The following is a 17424-nucleotide window of genomic DNA, read 5'->3' on the forward strand; positions in this document are numbered from 1 at the left end:
TTTTTATAGAAGCTGTTCTCCGATTCAGATATCGAGGTAGTCCTGATCATGGAGCCAAGTGGAAAATCTCTGAAATATGCAGGTATCCAGACTTTCCGATAGTCGTACAACGTGTTGAACCAACCAATCCAGTCCATAATGTTCCACAACTCCATTCCACTGTTCCTCGAATTCGTCGAGTTCAAGCAGGTCCGACCATACACAGGCATTGAATTCTTTTTTGAAATTTCGTCCCTCAGTAACCTGCCCGGAACTTTGACAGACAACTTATGCATAATATGCCACATACACCATCTGTGGCGAGTCCCACAAGAATCTCTTCAATCGTTGATCTCATACCCAAATCTTGATCTGTTACGATCATCTTTGGAGCAACACCCATGCATTCAACGAAATGTTTGAATAGCCAAGCAAAAGCACCTGTTTTCTCGCTGCACACCAAACCAGCAGCGAAAGTGACGGGTCTCCCAGGATTGTCCTTTCCCGTGAATGGTGTGAAGATCATACAATACCTATGTATGACTAGCACATAAGATGAATCATTAAAAACGAATAATGCATAACAGATGCGTAGTAATGCAGAGAGTCATGTAAAAATCCAACTGCTATAATGTAACCTTATGTAATGCAGTATAATTAGTAAATAATGCATACATGTTTGTGTTATAGGTAGAGTCAAACGCCACAATATCACCACACATATGGTAATTCCTCTTCATCAAACCATCACACCAAAACAGGGCCACCAACTTATTACTATCATTAACTTCATACTCATATGTGAACGCGTCAGACAGTTCCTTCTTCCTAGCCATATCATCCAACACCATTTGTACGTCGATCCCATGTGCATATGCTTTGATGTCTCGAGAAGCATTCCTGATATCCCCAACATTGCAACCAACACGACCAAATCTACCGAGAATTTCCTTCATCACCTTGAACGTAAGAGTAGGACCTATGTTAGCCTTCGAACAGTCAAGGATGAATTGGTGGTGTACATCTTCCAACTGTCGATTAAGTGACATAAACTGTTGATGCTCTGACTCAACCATATAATGGTTATGCACCTCGTTGAACTCCTGGATAATATAACCTGGAAGCCCTCCTTCAGAGAAGAACTTGAACGAAATGCTTGCTTTACAACCACAACGCTTGGATAAGCGTCTACGTTTCATAGAAAAACCAGACCGTGCATTCAATTGGTCATCGCCGTTTGACTTCTTGCTGCCTTCCCTATTGCATACCACATAAGACCAAGTAGTAACACCGTCAGTCTTCCTTGTTCCTTGCTTGCGTGTATCAAATCCAACAGCCCGGGCATACACATCGTAGAAAGCAAAAGCAAATTCTAGCGACTGGAACTTCTGACCGACTACCGGCTTCAACTCCGAAGAACAACCAAGTACAACAAGAATTGCATAAAATCATAACAAAAAAATATTATGAAACTTATGCATTGCATTACATAGATCGTACATTACTAATCACATAAAATACATTATACAAACATATTTGTACATTATATTCATCATAATACTAAACCCTAGTCGAGAGAAGAACTACACCCTATAGCAATGGCTAAAACTCGTCAACTTTGACGGCATACGTTTTACTTACATACTAGACCCTAGCCCCAACAATGGCATTATGTTTGTGCATTATGTTTGTGCAGTAAAAACTGAACTATAGCTAATATGATATCTAAACCTAATATGATATCTAAACCCTAGCAGTAATCACTGAAACTGGAGGAGATTACTGAAACTCGAGGACTTGGGCCGCTGTTGAGTGAATTAATTGATACTACACCCTAGCGCCAATGATTTGTAATCCCTAAGGAAATAAATTAAACAAGCGCTAACTATTGCAAACGAGTCAGATGAAATAATACTGCAGAAATCGTTTTTTTTTAAGATTACAACAAAGTTCAATACTTCTGGAGTGGAAGAAATTAAATTACCTTCTTCCATTGTTGGAGAACAAGAAAAAAAATCACAAAGGGTCCAACTTTTTTCGGTTCTTGTAATTCACAAATTTGTCCAACTTAACGATACATTCACCACTAGAAACTTGGAGAGAGTTATCAGAATATTCAACGGAGAAGAAAAGATTAGAGTTTGGAGAGAGAAGAAAGATTTCGTCTAATTCAGAGAAACCGCTGTGATGTGTTGATAGAGAAAATCACGCTAGTTACCATAACTAACAAGATTGTGTATTCCTAAAAGGCCCTGACCGATTTTTTTTAACATTATAATTAATTCCAAATGGCATTATTTTGGGCAATAAGATCTTGATATTGAACCGCCCAGATTGAGTTAAACAATTGAAGAAAACATGCAAAAAGGATATGAATACATCCCTAGGAAAATGATCAATACAAAAATGCATCTCAATACAAAATTCAGACCAAATCCTGACCATGAGATTTTTCAATCTAATGGTCAATAATTGAAGAAAAACACAGTGGGTCATTATAAAGCAGTTTTAGGCCATATTATAAAATTTGGGTTTGAGGTCATGTTAAGATCCTTTTATGTCATCCTTATTATAATGACATAAAAATAAGCTTACGATGACCTAAAAATGACCTATGTATGCTTGGTTCTGTATTTTTGTATTAAGAATGGGTTTTACATAGATCAAAACTCTACATCCCTATATATATATATATATATATATATATATATATATATATATAGGGTATATATATATATATAGGGGAGCATTATGGTCCAAGTGGACCTTAAGTGTTAAGTTCAAATGTATTTCCAGCCTCAGGATTAACTTGATGGATGGTTGAGATTCATAATGTACATCCTTCTCCGTGTTACATTATTAGCACTTCCGAATTACATTATAGGGGTATATTTGGAACATCACCTAAATCACACGATTTCAAAATGGAAGTTCCAAAATCTGCGCCAATTCACTGCAACCAACCTCCCACATTCCCCTCACTCTCGATTTCTCACTCCAAAAGGCAGCCCAATCGACAACAAAACCTAGTTCCCTAAAATTCTCTACACATTCAACCCTACTCTTCTTTATCACTACATTCCCTCACTCTCAATTTAGCATCGTTGACAAAGATCCTAGGCGAATCCTTCTCCACTTTGCACGGCTACGGCGGCGGTGGGACACGGCGACAGCGGTAGAATCGACCCTAGCTTATACAATTGAAGCGGCGACGGTGATTTTTTTTTTTTTTTTGTTTTTCTGCACTGTAGTCCATTGATTCGACTGAGTTAATACCATGATTGGATTTTTGGTTTACATTATTGAGATTAATTGTTGTATTGTGATGTTTTAATACCAACATAATGTTTCATTCATTTAGTTCTAAACGATGGAAAAAGGGAAGAACATGGTCAAAAGAGGGCGACCATTCAAGACCAATTTGAACACCGAAGATGGTAAGCTTTGTCTATCTGTTAAAGATTGTGATCTTGAACTCTGAATAATGTAACATCATTAACAGATTAAGGCTTGTGGTGACAATTTTTTCATGTGCTCTGTTTCATTGTTAAGAACAGACTGATACATTATGCAATAGGCAATCCAGAATAATGTATAGCATATTTGTTAACATTGTTGTCATTCGTATGAGGCCTGGAATGCAAAGTGTTTGTGCTATACGTTACATTATTAAGCCCAATCAGTACGTTAAAACAGTGCTTAGACAGTAATGTATGATAACAAAAGCAATAATGTAAACAAATGTGTCTTTAGGTTGTTGTGCATATACATTATGCAGTTGGTGTTGTTACATTATGCTCTTTTAGCATAATTATATAGTAACACATGTGTGAAATACCATATTTCGTAGTTGGTTTTAAGTCGTGTAGATTTTATGTACTTATATACAGGGTCCAAGAGGGCAAGAGTCGGTGATGGTGCTGATGATTCTTGGGAAAGGGAAGAAGATCAAAGGCAGCTTCAAAAATTGGATCGAAAATTATGGGTTTTAATGTGTTTTATGGCTAGAATTTTGGATTGTAAATCACTATTTTATTTTTAATGTATCTTTTTGGTACCCTTTTTAGAATCTAAGTATAATTATTCCAGCCTAATGATTCAGCTTTTAATAATGTAATGATGCAACTCTAGTCATGTCATGATGCAGCACATCTAATGTAATGATGTTGCACGTATAACGTAATTATACAACGCCTATAATGTAACTCTGTAAAAACCATAGGATTTGCTGTTAACAATGCAAATTAGTGCTAGTGCAGACAAGGCAAAAGGGGTCGAAAAACCTAGTACAGTTCCAGTAAATTCAAGTTCATATTTTACATTTGCGCCGATAAGCTCTAGTAATGTAATTATGCAACACGTCTAATGTAATGATGTTGCATTTATAATGTAATTATACAACGCCTATAATGTAACTCTATAAAAAAACATAGGATTTGCCGTTAAAAAATGCAGATTAATGCTAGTGCAGACAAGGCAAAAGGGGTCGAAAAGCCTAGTAGTGTTCCAGTAAATTCAAGTTCATATTTTACATTTGGGCCGATAAGCTCTAGTAATGTAATGATGCAGCACGTATAATGTAATGATACATCACGAGTAATGTAGTGTATCCTTAATTGTTACATAATGCAAAGGGTATACGTGAACAATCTTTAACAAATTCTATACAATCTAGATGTCAGGTTGGAATAATGTAACAGAAAACTCATTGTGTCAATTAATCTACAACGTATATTCATTACAACATAGATCTAGTTGAACATAATACGTGCTTATTGCAAAAATGATGCTCAGTTTAAATTATGAAAATAGCAAGCCCATAATGTACGATATGCCAGCTTTACATCCACAGCTCTTCGATAGCCGTCTCTGTTTCATGGTAAATCCACTTAGAGCGTTCATCTGATCTGACTCCTATGATGACCACTTTAAGCCTTCCCTATTGCATACTACGTAATGCCAAGTTATTACATTATCCACCTTCCCCGTACCTTGCTTTCGTGTATCAAAACCAACCGCACGTGCATAAACGTCATAAAAGGCAACTGCAAAATCCAGTGAGCTGAACTTTTGGCCGACAACTGGCTCCAACTCTAGAGAACATTCCGGAACAACTGATGATACTGCATAAATAAAAATCAAACAGCCAATGAAATTGGCCAATATTGAATCACACATGCACACTAATGTAAATCAGAAAATTGACTATTGTAAAACCACTACAGCTATGAACATGAAAATCACTCAAATTAAGTAATTTATAGTTATTAACTGGCTTGAATAATATGTTACTTATCTGGTACACAATGACACACAGTGATATGGAAAATCCGATAGGCTACCCCAAAAAAAGAAATACATTATCCTATTCATCAAGTTACATTACGTGCATCGAATTCCAATGTTTCTGTATAACTCCATCAAACATGACGCGATTAAAATTCCTTCACGATACTCATATATTGTCGTGCACATCCCAAAAAAATTAATCGCAAAACAAAACCAAAATACGATATGCATTCATCTTTCTAATGATCTGTAATATACAAAATTGGCAACGATTTTAAGAACGTAAATTCAATACAAAAATCGTGTACATAGAAAATACTTACATTCTTCCATCATTGATAACAACAAAAATAGAGTTGAGATGATGAAGAACAGCGCAGAGTTTCTTATTGCGGTTGAGTTCACGAAAAAAAAACTAAAAAGAAGGAGTATTCTACGAATTTTGGTTTCAATTACAAAATGGAAAATAAATCTTGCTTTAGAAAATTGGCGTGAATCATGGAAACTAAATAACTGCATAATATATCACAGTCCATCTGATCATATAAACCCTTTTATGGTTTTTATAAATATTAAAAAAAAAGGATAAAATGGAGTCATATAAACCGTCAGATCCATAAATTGAAGGGATGAGATTGACTTGGATATTTGACATAAAATGAGTTATGGACCTGATCACATCCCTATACATATATATATAGGGATATAGGGGTGCGTTAGGCTCCTTTGCACCTTAAGTGTCCTATTTCCTTCTTAATCTCAACCCTTGGATCCTTGAATTGGATGGTTGTGATCAATGCATTATTAGTCTATAATGTTGTATTATTAGCCGTTGTGCATTATTAGAATGAAAATGTGCATTATTAGTCTATAATGTTGCATTATTAGCCGCTGTGCATTATTAGAATGAAAATGTGCATTATTAAATGACACGTGGCATTAAACTAACCGTCAGATGACAAAATCGTGGGGCTAGGATTAAGAAGGAAAAAGGATAAAAGATATGAAAAGTATTTGAATACATCCCTATATATATATATATATATATATATAGGGTTGTGCTAAAATGACAACACCATTTAATATAACATCATACCACCATTCTAGGCCCTTAGATCTGGAAATCCTAGACTTATTAAGCTGCCACGTGGCAGCTTATTTTAATTAAGTTGAACCCATTAAAAACTCCGAAGGGTAAAATAGTAATTCTCTATTCCTTAACAATTTCAAGAGTGAATTAGACGATCAATTCAGTTTTGATCGCGACGATGAATTCTCAGTTCATTGCTCGCTAAAAATTTTCAGAGTCACGCTCAATTCATCGATGAATTCTCCATCCAGATTCTCAATTTCACGCTGAATTTCACTCTTCGTTTTCTGCAATTGGATTCTCAACATCAACAACTGAGCTGAATTTCACTCTTCAATTTCTAATCCATATTCAGCAATTCAATTTCTCCATAATTCGTTTTCTGCAATTGGATTCCGAATTTTCAATTTCAGTCCTAATTTGAGAACCGAGAAATCTCCAAATCGTTGTCTCTCTTCATAGGTTTCTGAAGATCTATGGGCGACTCGATCATCAATTTTGATTTGGATGTTTTTCCTGAAGGTGAGTATCGACATGTTTAGCTGGAAAATAATGGTCAATTATTGGACGATTGTGATGACGAATTTGTTTACTGTTTTGACGATTATTGATCTTTTGTTTGAAAAATTATGCTTCTATTTATGTTCAATACTGGTTGAAGAGTAGTTATCGATGAATACTTGTTTAGTAGAGTATGTTTCTACTTCTGTTCAATATTGGTAGAGGAGTAATGTTCGATTTCATAAAGCATAATGCAGAGTGTTAACCTATGATTTCATCGCAATACTCTGTTTCTGCTGATTCTGATTCTGTTTAGTATAGTTTGTAGTAATTGCTGGTTTATGTGTATCACATTGTTGTTCACCTTATCGTTTATTGCAGTCAATTGTATCTGAACTAATTAGCCTCATGTTTTATCTTTATATCCAGTTGCATGTGTGCCAGCATGCTCCGACGAACTCCGTCCTTATGTTGGTAAGAAATTCCATTCATTAGATGAGGGTATTGCCTTTTATGAAGGTTATGGGCGTGAAACTGGCTTCGATGTGCGTAAACGTGGAATCAAATCTACTAGAGATGTTGTTACGTGGCAATATCTTGTTTGTAACAAAGAGGGATTGAAGGTGGGGATTGAAATGGATGAGATGCATGCACAAGAGGGTTTTATAACCAAACTTAGACGCACGTCCAAAAGGTGTGAATGTAGGGCGCGAATATCACTCAAGTATGTATTTGAGGCTGGATTTTTGGGGTATGTTGTTCAAGAATTTGTGGAAGTTCACAATCATAGTATGATTGAACTTCTGTTTAGATGTTACATGCATATTAACCGTAGGTTGGGTGAAGTACACAGGCGATTCATATGGGACTGCATGAAAGCCAATATTGGACCCACCATGACATTCAAATTCTTGAATGAGTTCTTGGGCGGCTATGACACTGTTGGAATCACCGTGGCAGAACTTAGGAATTATGTCCAAGGTCTGAAAACTTATGTCGAAGGTTCTGATGCACAAATGTTGTTAGATGAAATGGCAAGGAAAAAGAAGGCATGTCCTGATTTCACATATCACTATCAGCTTGGGAGTTCAAAAGAGTTGAAAGCGCTTTTCTGGTGCGATGCAATATCTAAGCGGAATTATCAACTGTATGGTGATGTTGCCTCCTTCGACTCCACATACAATACCAATAGGTAATGCCTTGTTCGTTTATATATAAATTCTGCATTCCATGTGTTAGGTTTCTGTTTGGATAACATTGTAGATTAGGACTCTAATATTTGCAGTCTATTGTGTATTATATTGCAGTTTTTGGACTCTAATATTGCAGTCTACCATTTATATGTATGAAACAGGTATTGCATGATATTTTCACCCTTCACGGGCAAGGACAACCATGGAAAGCAAGTCACATTTGGAGCTGCACTCTTATCCAATAAGACCACAAAATCTTATTCTTGGCTCTTCAAGCATTTTTTGGAATCCATGGGTCAAGCTCCTAAGATGATTGTTACTGACCAAGATAGAGGTATGAGAGCTGCTATTCGTGATGTTTTGGTGGATACAAAGCATAGATGGTGCATGTAGCACATTATGCTTAAACTTACCGACAAAATTCCAAGGAGATGTCTAGAAAATGAAGAGTTGAAAAAAGAGATCAGTGCTTGTGTGTGGTCTGAGGTGCTAGAGCCGGAAGAGTTTGAAGATTCATGGATGGGGATAATGGAGCGTTATGAGCTTCTTCATGTCGAGTGGTTTGTAACAATGTTTGACGATAGAGAGATGTGGGTCCCTGCCTATTTTAGAGACTTTCGCATGGGGTCTCTTATTAGGACGACGTCTGTTTCCGAGTCTGAGAATAGCTTTTATAAAACATTCACCAGACCTCGCTCCAATCTAGTTGAGTTCATTTTGATCATGCCTTGGCTGCACAGAGAAATTCTAGCTCGAAGTTAGATTATATGGATTCAACTATTATACCACCGTTCTCCAGTCAGTTGGTATTAGAAAAACATGCTGCAACAAAGTACATTGATCACATGTTCAAGAGAGTGCACCGTGAGATAGTTGACGCATTGCACCATTGTAGCACTGATGGTTTGTTGAAAGATGATGTGTTAGAGATCTCCACAATAAAGGACAAGTATAGTAAATCTTGGGTTGTTACCTACACGACCAGTGAGGATTCATATTCATGTTCTTGCAAATTGTTTGGGAGAGAGGGAATTCTTTGTAGTCATATATTTTTGGTTTTCAAGAACAGGTTTTTGAAGTTATACCTGATAAGTACTTCCATGTGAGGTGGTTGAAGACTGCCTTAGCTGATGCTATTTGTGGACCAGCTCGATGTTTGGGAGATCCTGAACTTTTATCAGATCCAAACCAGTTGTCAAAGAATAAAGTTGCTGACATATTTTTCAGTTACATGAAAAAATTTGATGGTGATAGTGCCATCATTGATTTGTTTTCAGCTGGAATTGATGAGCTTGGGAAGAGTCTTATGACAAGAATCCATGAACCATCTTCAGCAGACAAGGATAAACTAGTTAAAGATTTCTATTTTGCTGAAAAGCCAACTGTGGTTAGAGTACAGCCACCATCAGTTGTGTCCACCAAAGGTTCGAAAAGTGATTCTAAAATCCGTTTGGTGTCCGCGAAGGAAAAGGCTATAAAGTTGAATAGCAAACCATTGCGTTAGTGTAAAAAATGTGGCGAATTTGGTCACCATGACTCTAGGAACTGTGGTCGACAAAAGGGAAAATAAAATTGTTAGTTCATTTTTACATTATCAGGTTGCAGTCTTATACAGAAGATATTGCAGTATTAGGGTAGATATATTGCAGTCTAATGAAACGAGTGCAGACACACTATTTTCTTCTTTCTATTCTTTCATTTCTATTAATTTTATACTATTGTTTCCAAGTTGCCTTTTATTCCATTAAATTGTCTAACTTCAATCTTTTTTAATTACAAATTTTTACAGTACCTATATTGCAGTCTTATTCAATGAATATTGTTGTGTTACCACAACAATGTTGCAGTTTACATATTATTGTTACAATTGTTCTTTCTAATGTAGTTTAATAAAACGAAACTATAGCTAGGTGGTACACAACCTTAAAGTCAGTATTCTCTACAATCGAAGTATAATTAGCTTTCAAGTGCTAGGAAAACATCACATGACTTTAAAGAAATGTTCACTCAAATTCCATTAATTTCATTCACTAGATGATTCTTTTAAGTTTCTTTTATGCAAAGTCATGACATTTACACTGCAATAATTTCCCAATAGAACTCCCTGCTCTAACTGAATCTTAGATTTCAAATCAAAATAGGTCCTAAACACTTTGTTACACCCATAAACTAATATGATCTGCAATTAATCTCAAGCATGCAAGCATATTATAAATAACTGCCATCAAAACAATTATGGATAAAAAGTCAAACCAAATTAAGTCAGTTACATTGTCTACCCCAAAATAAAACTATAAAACGAAATGTTTCAGCACAAGTTCATTCAAACATCCAAGACTTCATGGCAAACATCCAAGACTTCATTGTTGCAGCAGCCTTAGGCCCTATTTTCATTGTGAGGCACGCCAAGATGGTTTGTTCTTGTACTCCGCTACCATATTCTCCACATCAATCGGTCTTGTCTTTTTTGCCTCAGTATATTGATGTGAGGCAAGTCTTGACACACACCTCAAGGCCCTATTGTTGTTGTTATACAGCATTGTTGTACAATATTTGGCTCGAAGAAGCTGCAGAGGCCTTGATTGTTTGTTTGTCAGATCACATTTCCAGTCAGTGACCTTCATGCCCATATAAGTCTCCATATGGCGCATTGCATACAGGCCACAATCTGTAGTGTCTTTTTTAGCACTCCATTTCATTTCTAGAACCTTCACATTTTCTTTTTGGAGCATGCGACCGTAGCTAGCACAACCATACTTGTCCAGAGTGTAGACAAAGAAATCTATCTGCAATTTATTAAATAAGAATTGTCAAGCTGATGATATTTGCATATTTATATACTGTATATTGCTGACTAACATATATAACATTGCTTGCTTACTAGCCTATAGACTTGGTCGCCATATCTAACCCCAACATCAGCTTCTTCTGATCTAACATTATCTATCACGCAGATTGTTGCTTTCAAGAAATCAAAACAAACCACATAGTAGTGGTCGTTTGCATATATAGGGGAAAAAACCTGGTGCATAAAAATGAGTATATTCAATTGCATTCCACTAAGAATCATATTGTAGTTCAATGTATTGATAGTTTATTACCGGACTGTAATTTTCCCATTTGAAGTTTTGGATATACTTCAGCTCATCAATGATTCTTTCATGAAAGACCTCCTTTGTCTGATCATTGCTCCAATCAGTCTTTGGGTCCACAACTATACCACTCTGCAGCCAAAGAAAATAAGAATTAGGACAACCATATGAAAAGTCTAATATGCATTAAGTGTTTGAGACATACGAAGGTGAAAGTAGACAGAAACAATCTGCTGGGTGATGTACGGGACTTGAAATTCTCATTCAAATTTAAGTAACAACTCCACCCATCTATGACTGCAACATGGATCCTTGCATATGGCAGCATCGACATTAGTTGAGCATGAGTAATTTTGAAGTTGTTGATGTTGAATACAATCAGCTCCATGTTACAAAATGTAGGATGTTATCATTCTGTACAATTATTGAATAAATACTTGGTATTAAAAACAATTTTGTACGAAAACGTACGTGGCATTGATTTCAGTACTCATCATCCAAAAATACAGTTCCTCTCATCCCCCGAAAGTTTGTTTGACATTGTAACTACACGCACAGCATAAGGAGATTTGATCGCATCACTTACTTTATGTTTTGTCTTGTCACGGGTGGAGATTATTTTTTGTCCCTGTTGAAAATTACAGCAAACAAGATTACAATTATTAAACTTAAGAATGCATAGTATAATTTGGCAAGATGCATTATATACATGTTCCTCCTTTTCTTTGGAAGGATCATTCACATTTGATGCAGCATCAGCCTTTTGCGTGTCCTTTGAAGCTGCAGTTTTCACTCCTTGTGGAGGCTTCGAAGGTTCTTCACAGACATTCTACAATAGCCACAAACACAAATGCATTATAATGTGAAATATATAATATAGTAATCTGCAAAAATTCAAATTGTGTTATGCAATGTATATCATACCTCTACAGGAGCTGATGTACTATCATTTTGATCCTTTGAAGGCTCATTCATTCAAGTAGCTGCAGCTGGGCTCGATGAGCACGTAGCCTGTGAAGGCTCCTTTCTTGCTTCAATTGCATCACCCATCTTTTCCTTTCCACGACTTTGATCTGCAGCAGGTGATTTCTCACCTCTCGAGTGGCCACCTTGTGCTTGCACATTCTGCATATCCATAAAACCATCATTACGAACAATATCCAATTGCAAAAGTGTAGTGAAATTTCAAATACAATATAAATAAACCACATATTGTTATCAATAAGAAAAACTTACTTGATTGTCATCACCATCAAACAGATTCCAATCAGGCATATAATTTTCCAATTCAATTTTTTTATCTAGAGCACTCATCATTTTTTTCGATTGCTGCCAGCCAGTCAGGATTCTGCAGATCCTCGTCATCCAAATTTTGAGCAAGTGTTTCAACTTGATCTTTTGTTTTCATCCGTCTCTTCTCTCTCTTTCCATTAGTCAGCATTATCAACCCCGCTGCAGATGCTACCTTAAAACTATTCATTTCACGTATGTGCTCTGGTGGTGCATGTAACAGAGCAGCAAACTTGAATATTCCATCAGCCAAAAGATTTCCAGCAGGATAGACATCAGCAGTATATTTCCTTGCTTCTCATTCCTCGTTGTGTTGCTGCTTTGTTTCTGCTGAAGTTGAAGGACCAGCCATATCATTCACCTCATCCAAGATTTGTTGCTCTTGCGCTCGGATTAATGCTTTGTCATCATCAACAAGTTGTTGTGGCATTCGGTCATCATAGTAACCCAGCCCAAATCCACCAGCACTGATCTCTAGGGCTTCTCTTGCTTTTAATGCCTCCAACTCCCACATGTTAATTGATGGGAAACGTCGTTCAACTGTTCTTCTTCCTACTATCATCCTGTCCACTTAACATCCCTGACATACAGAAGCATAAAAAACTTTAGTATATGCATTTTTTAAAAATCTTTTTAAGAAAGTTACACTTACAATAAGGAAAACTATTGGACCAGTGTAGTATCTGCTAGAGGAGCTCAACCATCTGTTATGCACATCTAACAGAACATTGATGACGTATTCACACCAATTGTATTGATGGATGATTGACAAATCATCCAAGATATGTAGGATCTTTGGGATAACAGGTCCATCTGTTGGGGTCTCTATAAAACAGTATTCCATGAGTACCAAGAACAATCTCTTGAATTGGTCACCACCATCTACCTCATTCAACATCAAGATGGCAATGTCATCAACATATATATTTTTCCTTGGTTTTTTAAGAGACTTTGCAACGGCTTCCATCCACGACAAATCATGCTTCCGGAGTTTCCGTTCAATACGATTTCTTCCTTTAGGAAGGCCAAGCGTCAAATGCACATCAACTTCGTCGATGTACCTGTATTTTGTCCCTGGCCCTCCTATAGGTAACCCACAAGCAATGGGATTGAAGTATGATGCAACCCAGAATCCTAGTTTTGGAGGTATGAAATTTAACTTGAAATTCAGAAGTGCCCCAAACCCCAGGTCAATTATATCCCTTTTTTGCTTTCCATTTAGATACTCCATGGTATTTCCAAATATTTCTGGCTTTAATCTGAATAGCAGGGCATTCACACCCTTGTTTAATCTTATCAAAACTACAAAAAAAAAAAAAAAAATTCAATACTACATTATCATAAATGATGGACTGCAATATAGAACAACAAATACTGCAAGATGATGATGCATTATTCTAAATGATGTACTGCAATGTATAACAAGCAATACAACAATATATAACATTAAATAAAGCAATATAGCATGCAAAACAACAAGATGATGCATTATCCTAAATGGTGGTGCACTGCAATCTATAACAAACAAGACTGCATTATTTTAAATGTTGCACTGCAATGTATAAGAAGTAAAATAGCAATATGACATAAATTATCTTATTTGTAGGTCCCTCATTTTAACTAGTAGAATGATAAGTATCTAATCATGTCATGATTTAGGTATGAATTATCAATAATTGCTATAACTAATATCACTTGAAACAGAATTCAAAATTAACAAAAGTTCATTTAATCTATACAGTAATGCTTAGATTTTGAACACTGTTATCTATTTTGTTACTTGCACTAACTCATATATAGACTAATTTTGTCAGACAAAGATCTGTCATATAATCCAAATCAATAGTGTAAATATGCAAAACTGCAAGATCATGATGCATTATTCTAAATGGACCACTTCAATATATAACAAATAAGACTGCATTGATATAAATGACCCACTGCAATATATAACAAGTAATACTACAAGATTTTTCACAATACCTTCACCTCCCGGTCCTCTTATTTCTTCATTCGTGTTTATTCTTGTGCTTGTTTCAGCTTCCACTTCTTCCTCATTCATATTTTCATGATTACTTCTAGTTTCAGCTTCACTTGTATCCCCTCTAGTTTCTTCCTCTTCTACCTGTGATCTTGTTCTTTTTCTTGCCATTTAAATTTGTCTTTACACTGCATTAAACCAATAACATCCAAATCATCCACAAAATGAATCATGCAGTAACATAACCCCTTTTATACATTAATACAAGCAAATCACTAACTAAGCAAATCACCAAATCACCAATTCACTTCGAGTACAACAATACTTAATCCAATAGACAAAAAATCACAATAGTCTGTCACAACGTGTAAAAAAACCCTCATACATGGAGCAAATAGCTATAAAATTTCGAAAATCACGAAAAACAGACTAAAACCTCGGATCGAAACATTAAACAAGACATCAATTGAATGAATAATACACATACATAAATCTGCATTCACAACAAAGTAACATTCTGGAAACCTATTTCGTTCAACCCTAAACGGAATCCAATTAACATACCTTGTGAACTGTTTTCACCGATTACTTGTTGTAGGCGTTCGGAATTCCAGAAATCAGCCCTAAATCACGCGATTCACGGTGTAGTTGTGGCTGGAAATTGAAGTTACACGGTGTAGAGGCGGAGGCGGCGGGATTTAAAGGCGGAGGCGAAGGGATTTAGAGTTGGAGGCGGCGGGATCTAGAGGTGGAGGATCGGCGAGATTTTGGAGAATCGGAGATTTTGGAGAGTCGGGGAGAGAGAGAGAAGAGTCAGGGAGAGAGAGAGAGAGGGGCGAATTTGGAGAATGACAGTATTTTTGGGGGTAACCCTAATTTGAATCGGTTTGAAATGACTAAGATGCCCCCGACAGCAATTCGGTATACACTAGACAGCAATCTCAATTCTGTTCACGAAATTAAATCTTGATCGTTAAATTTCTGGATCTAAGGGTGGATATTGGTGGTATGATGTTATTTTAACTATAGTGGCAACCTAGTGCACCCCTATATATATATATATATATATATATATAGGGGTGCATTAGGCTCCTTTGCAGCCTAAGTGTCCTATTTCCTTCTTAATCTCAGCCCTTGGATCCTTGAATTGGATGGCTGTGATCAATGCATTATTAGTCTATAATGTTGCATTACTAGCCGTTGTGCATTATTAGAATGCAAATGTGCATTATTAGTCTATAATGTTGCATTATTAGCCGCTGTGCATTATTAGAATGAAAATGTGCATTATTAAATGACACGTGGCATTAATCTAACCGTCAGATGACAAAATCGTGGGGCTAGGATTAAGAAGGAAAAAGGACAAAAGATATGAAAAGGATTTGAATACATCCCTATATATATATATATATACATTTTATTCATGTATAATGTACTGTCAGCATAATGTACAGAATTCATATAATGTAAATGTACATTATTAGTGTGTTCAATATTTAGAACAGTACATTATACATGAATAAAATGTACATTATTAGTGTGTATAATGTACATTATTTACATGGTTTGATGTTTTAATATACATTATGGTTTTAATCTGAATACACCCCTATATATATATATATATAATTTATTATAATTATTTTTATTCTTTAAAAAAAATATAGTAGTACTTTAGTTTTATTCGTTAGACTGAGTAAATTAGGTTTAAATCTTGTTAATCAAGTGTTCAATCATGTAATATCAGGTTTTAATCGTATAAATGATAAACACAAATTTTGCATATTTTTAAGGCTTAGATTTAGGTCGTTTTCAATTTTAATCATGCATATTATGTCCATTATCAAAACTATAAATATGTTAGTTTAAAATCCTATTATCCTTTGTGTGTGATTGATAATTTTTGTTCAGCATACACTAAAATGCCTAACCCTCGTTATTACTCATTATTGACGTCTGAAAATATTATTTAAATTTTTAAAAGTTAGGCTTTTTTTGGCTAAACATATATGCATTAGGTCCGGAGGTTTAAATGGGAACCACGAGAGCACTCACCCTTGAAATAATTTCAATAATGAAAATAAAAATGTAGTAGTATGTTAGTTACAATTCTAGAATCGTTAATGCATGATTAATAGGCATTAAAAGGCCCCAAACCTCGTTATTACTTATTATTTACGTGCACAAAAAAATTAAAATTCATAAAGTCAACCTTTTTAGGCTAAACATTTATATTAATTACTTATAATGGGCGCACTTGATCACTAAAGTAATATTTATTATCAAAATTGAAAAAATAGAGTTTGAGTTTGAGTTGAATTTAGATAATTCATTAAAAAATATATATAATTATTATAATTATTTTTATTCTTTTAAAGAAATATATAGTACCAGTACTTTAGTTTTATTCGTTAGAATGTGTAAATTAGGTTTAAGTTATGTAAATCAAGTGTTTAATTCTATAATATCAGATTTTAATCATATAAATGATGAACACAGATTTTGCATAATTTTAAGACTTAGATTTGGCTCGTTTATAATTTTATTCATGCACATTATGTCTTTTATCAAAACTATAAATGTGTTAGTTTAAAATCCTATAATCATGTGTGTGTGATTATAGTTTTCGTTCACCATACACTAAAATGCCTAACCCTCGTTTATTACTCATTATTGACGTCTGAAAATATTAGTAAAATTTAAAAAGTTAGGCTTTTTATAGCGAAACATATATACATTAGGCCCGGAGATTAAAATGGGAACAAGGGAGCACTGACCCCTGAAATAATTTTAATAATAAAAATAAAGATGTAGAAGTATGTTAGTTACAATTCAAGAATCGTTAATGCATGATTAATAGGCATTAAAAGGCCCAAACCTCGTCATTACTTATTATCTACGTGTATAAAAAATTAAAATTCATAAAGTCAGCCTTTTTAGGCAAAATATTTACATTAATTACTTATAATGGGCGCACTTGATCACTGAAGTAATATTTATTATCAAAAT

The 17424-nt window shown here is 35.2% G+C and overlaps 2 protein-coding genes across 2 annotated transcripts; one reads left to right on the top strand and one right to left on the bottom strand.

The window, feature by feature from the left end:
* Positions 1-235: 235 nt before the first annotated feature.
* LOC125220995 (protein FAR1-RELATED SEQUENCE 5-like) lies at positions 236-5601 on the bottom strand. The gene is made up of 4 exons (XM_089060357.1): positions 5592-5601; positions 4951-5102; positions 655-1382; positions 236-512 (listed from the first exon to the last, which is right to left on the bottom strand). The coding sequence occupies exons 1-4, from the start codon at positions 5599-5601 to the stop codon at positions 236-238; spliced, it is 1167 nt and encodes a 388-aa protein (XP_088916483.1).
* Positions 5602-6834: 1233 nt separating this feature from the next.
* On the top strand, positions 6835-9556 carry LOC125220994 (protein FAR1-RELATED SEQUENCE 5-like). The gene is made up of 6 exons (XM_048123118.2): positions 6835-6880; positions 7289-8051; positions 8214-8435; positions 8481-8700; positions 8793-9017; positions 9122-9556. Exons 1-6 carry the CDS (start codon positions 6835-6837, stop codon positions 9554-9556), a joined length of 1911 nt encoding a protein of 636 aa, XP_047979075.2.
* Positions 9557-17424: the final 7868 nt, after the last annotated feature.

The sequence above is a fragment of the Salvia hispanica genome, chromosome 1 (genome assembly GCF_029641045.1).
Source record: "Salvia hispanica isolate PSC_SH4W2 chromosome 1, Shi_PSC_v1, whole genome shotgun sequence".
NCBI lineage: Eukaryota > Viridiplantae > Streptophyta > Magnoliopsida > Lamiales > Lamiaceae > Salvia > Salvia hispanica.

What these genes read in the sequence shown, in the direction of transcription:
- LOC125220995 (XM_089060357.1), bottom strand. An exon ending in GTACGGGGAAGGTGGATAAT is followed by an intron (nt 1,383 to 4,950) that starts GTAATAACTTGG and finishes TCGGAGTTGAAG; the next exon opens with CCGGTAGTCGGTCAGAAGTT. An exon ending in TCTACCTATAACACAAACAT is followed by an intron (nt 513 to 654) that starts GTATGCATTATT and finishes AGTCATACATAG; the next exon opens with GTATTGTATGATCTTCACAC.
- LOC125220994 (XM_048123118.2), top strand. Translation starts at nt 6,835, where the DNA reads ATGGGCGACTCGATCATCAATTTTGATTTGGATGTTTTTCCTGAAG. An exon ending in TTTGGATGTTTTTCCTGAAG is followed by an intron (nt 6,881 to 7,288) that starts GTGAGTATCGAC and finishes CTTTATATCCAG; the next exon opens with TTGCATGTGTGCCAGCATGC. An exon ending in ACAAGTATAGTAAATCTTGG is followed by an intron (nt 9,018 to 9,121) that starts GTTGTTACCTAC and finishes TTTCAAGAACAG; the next exon opens with GTTTTTGAAGTTATACCTGA.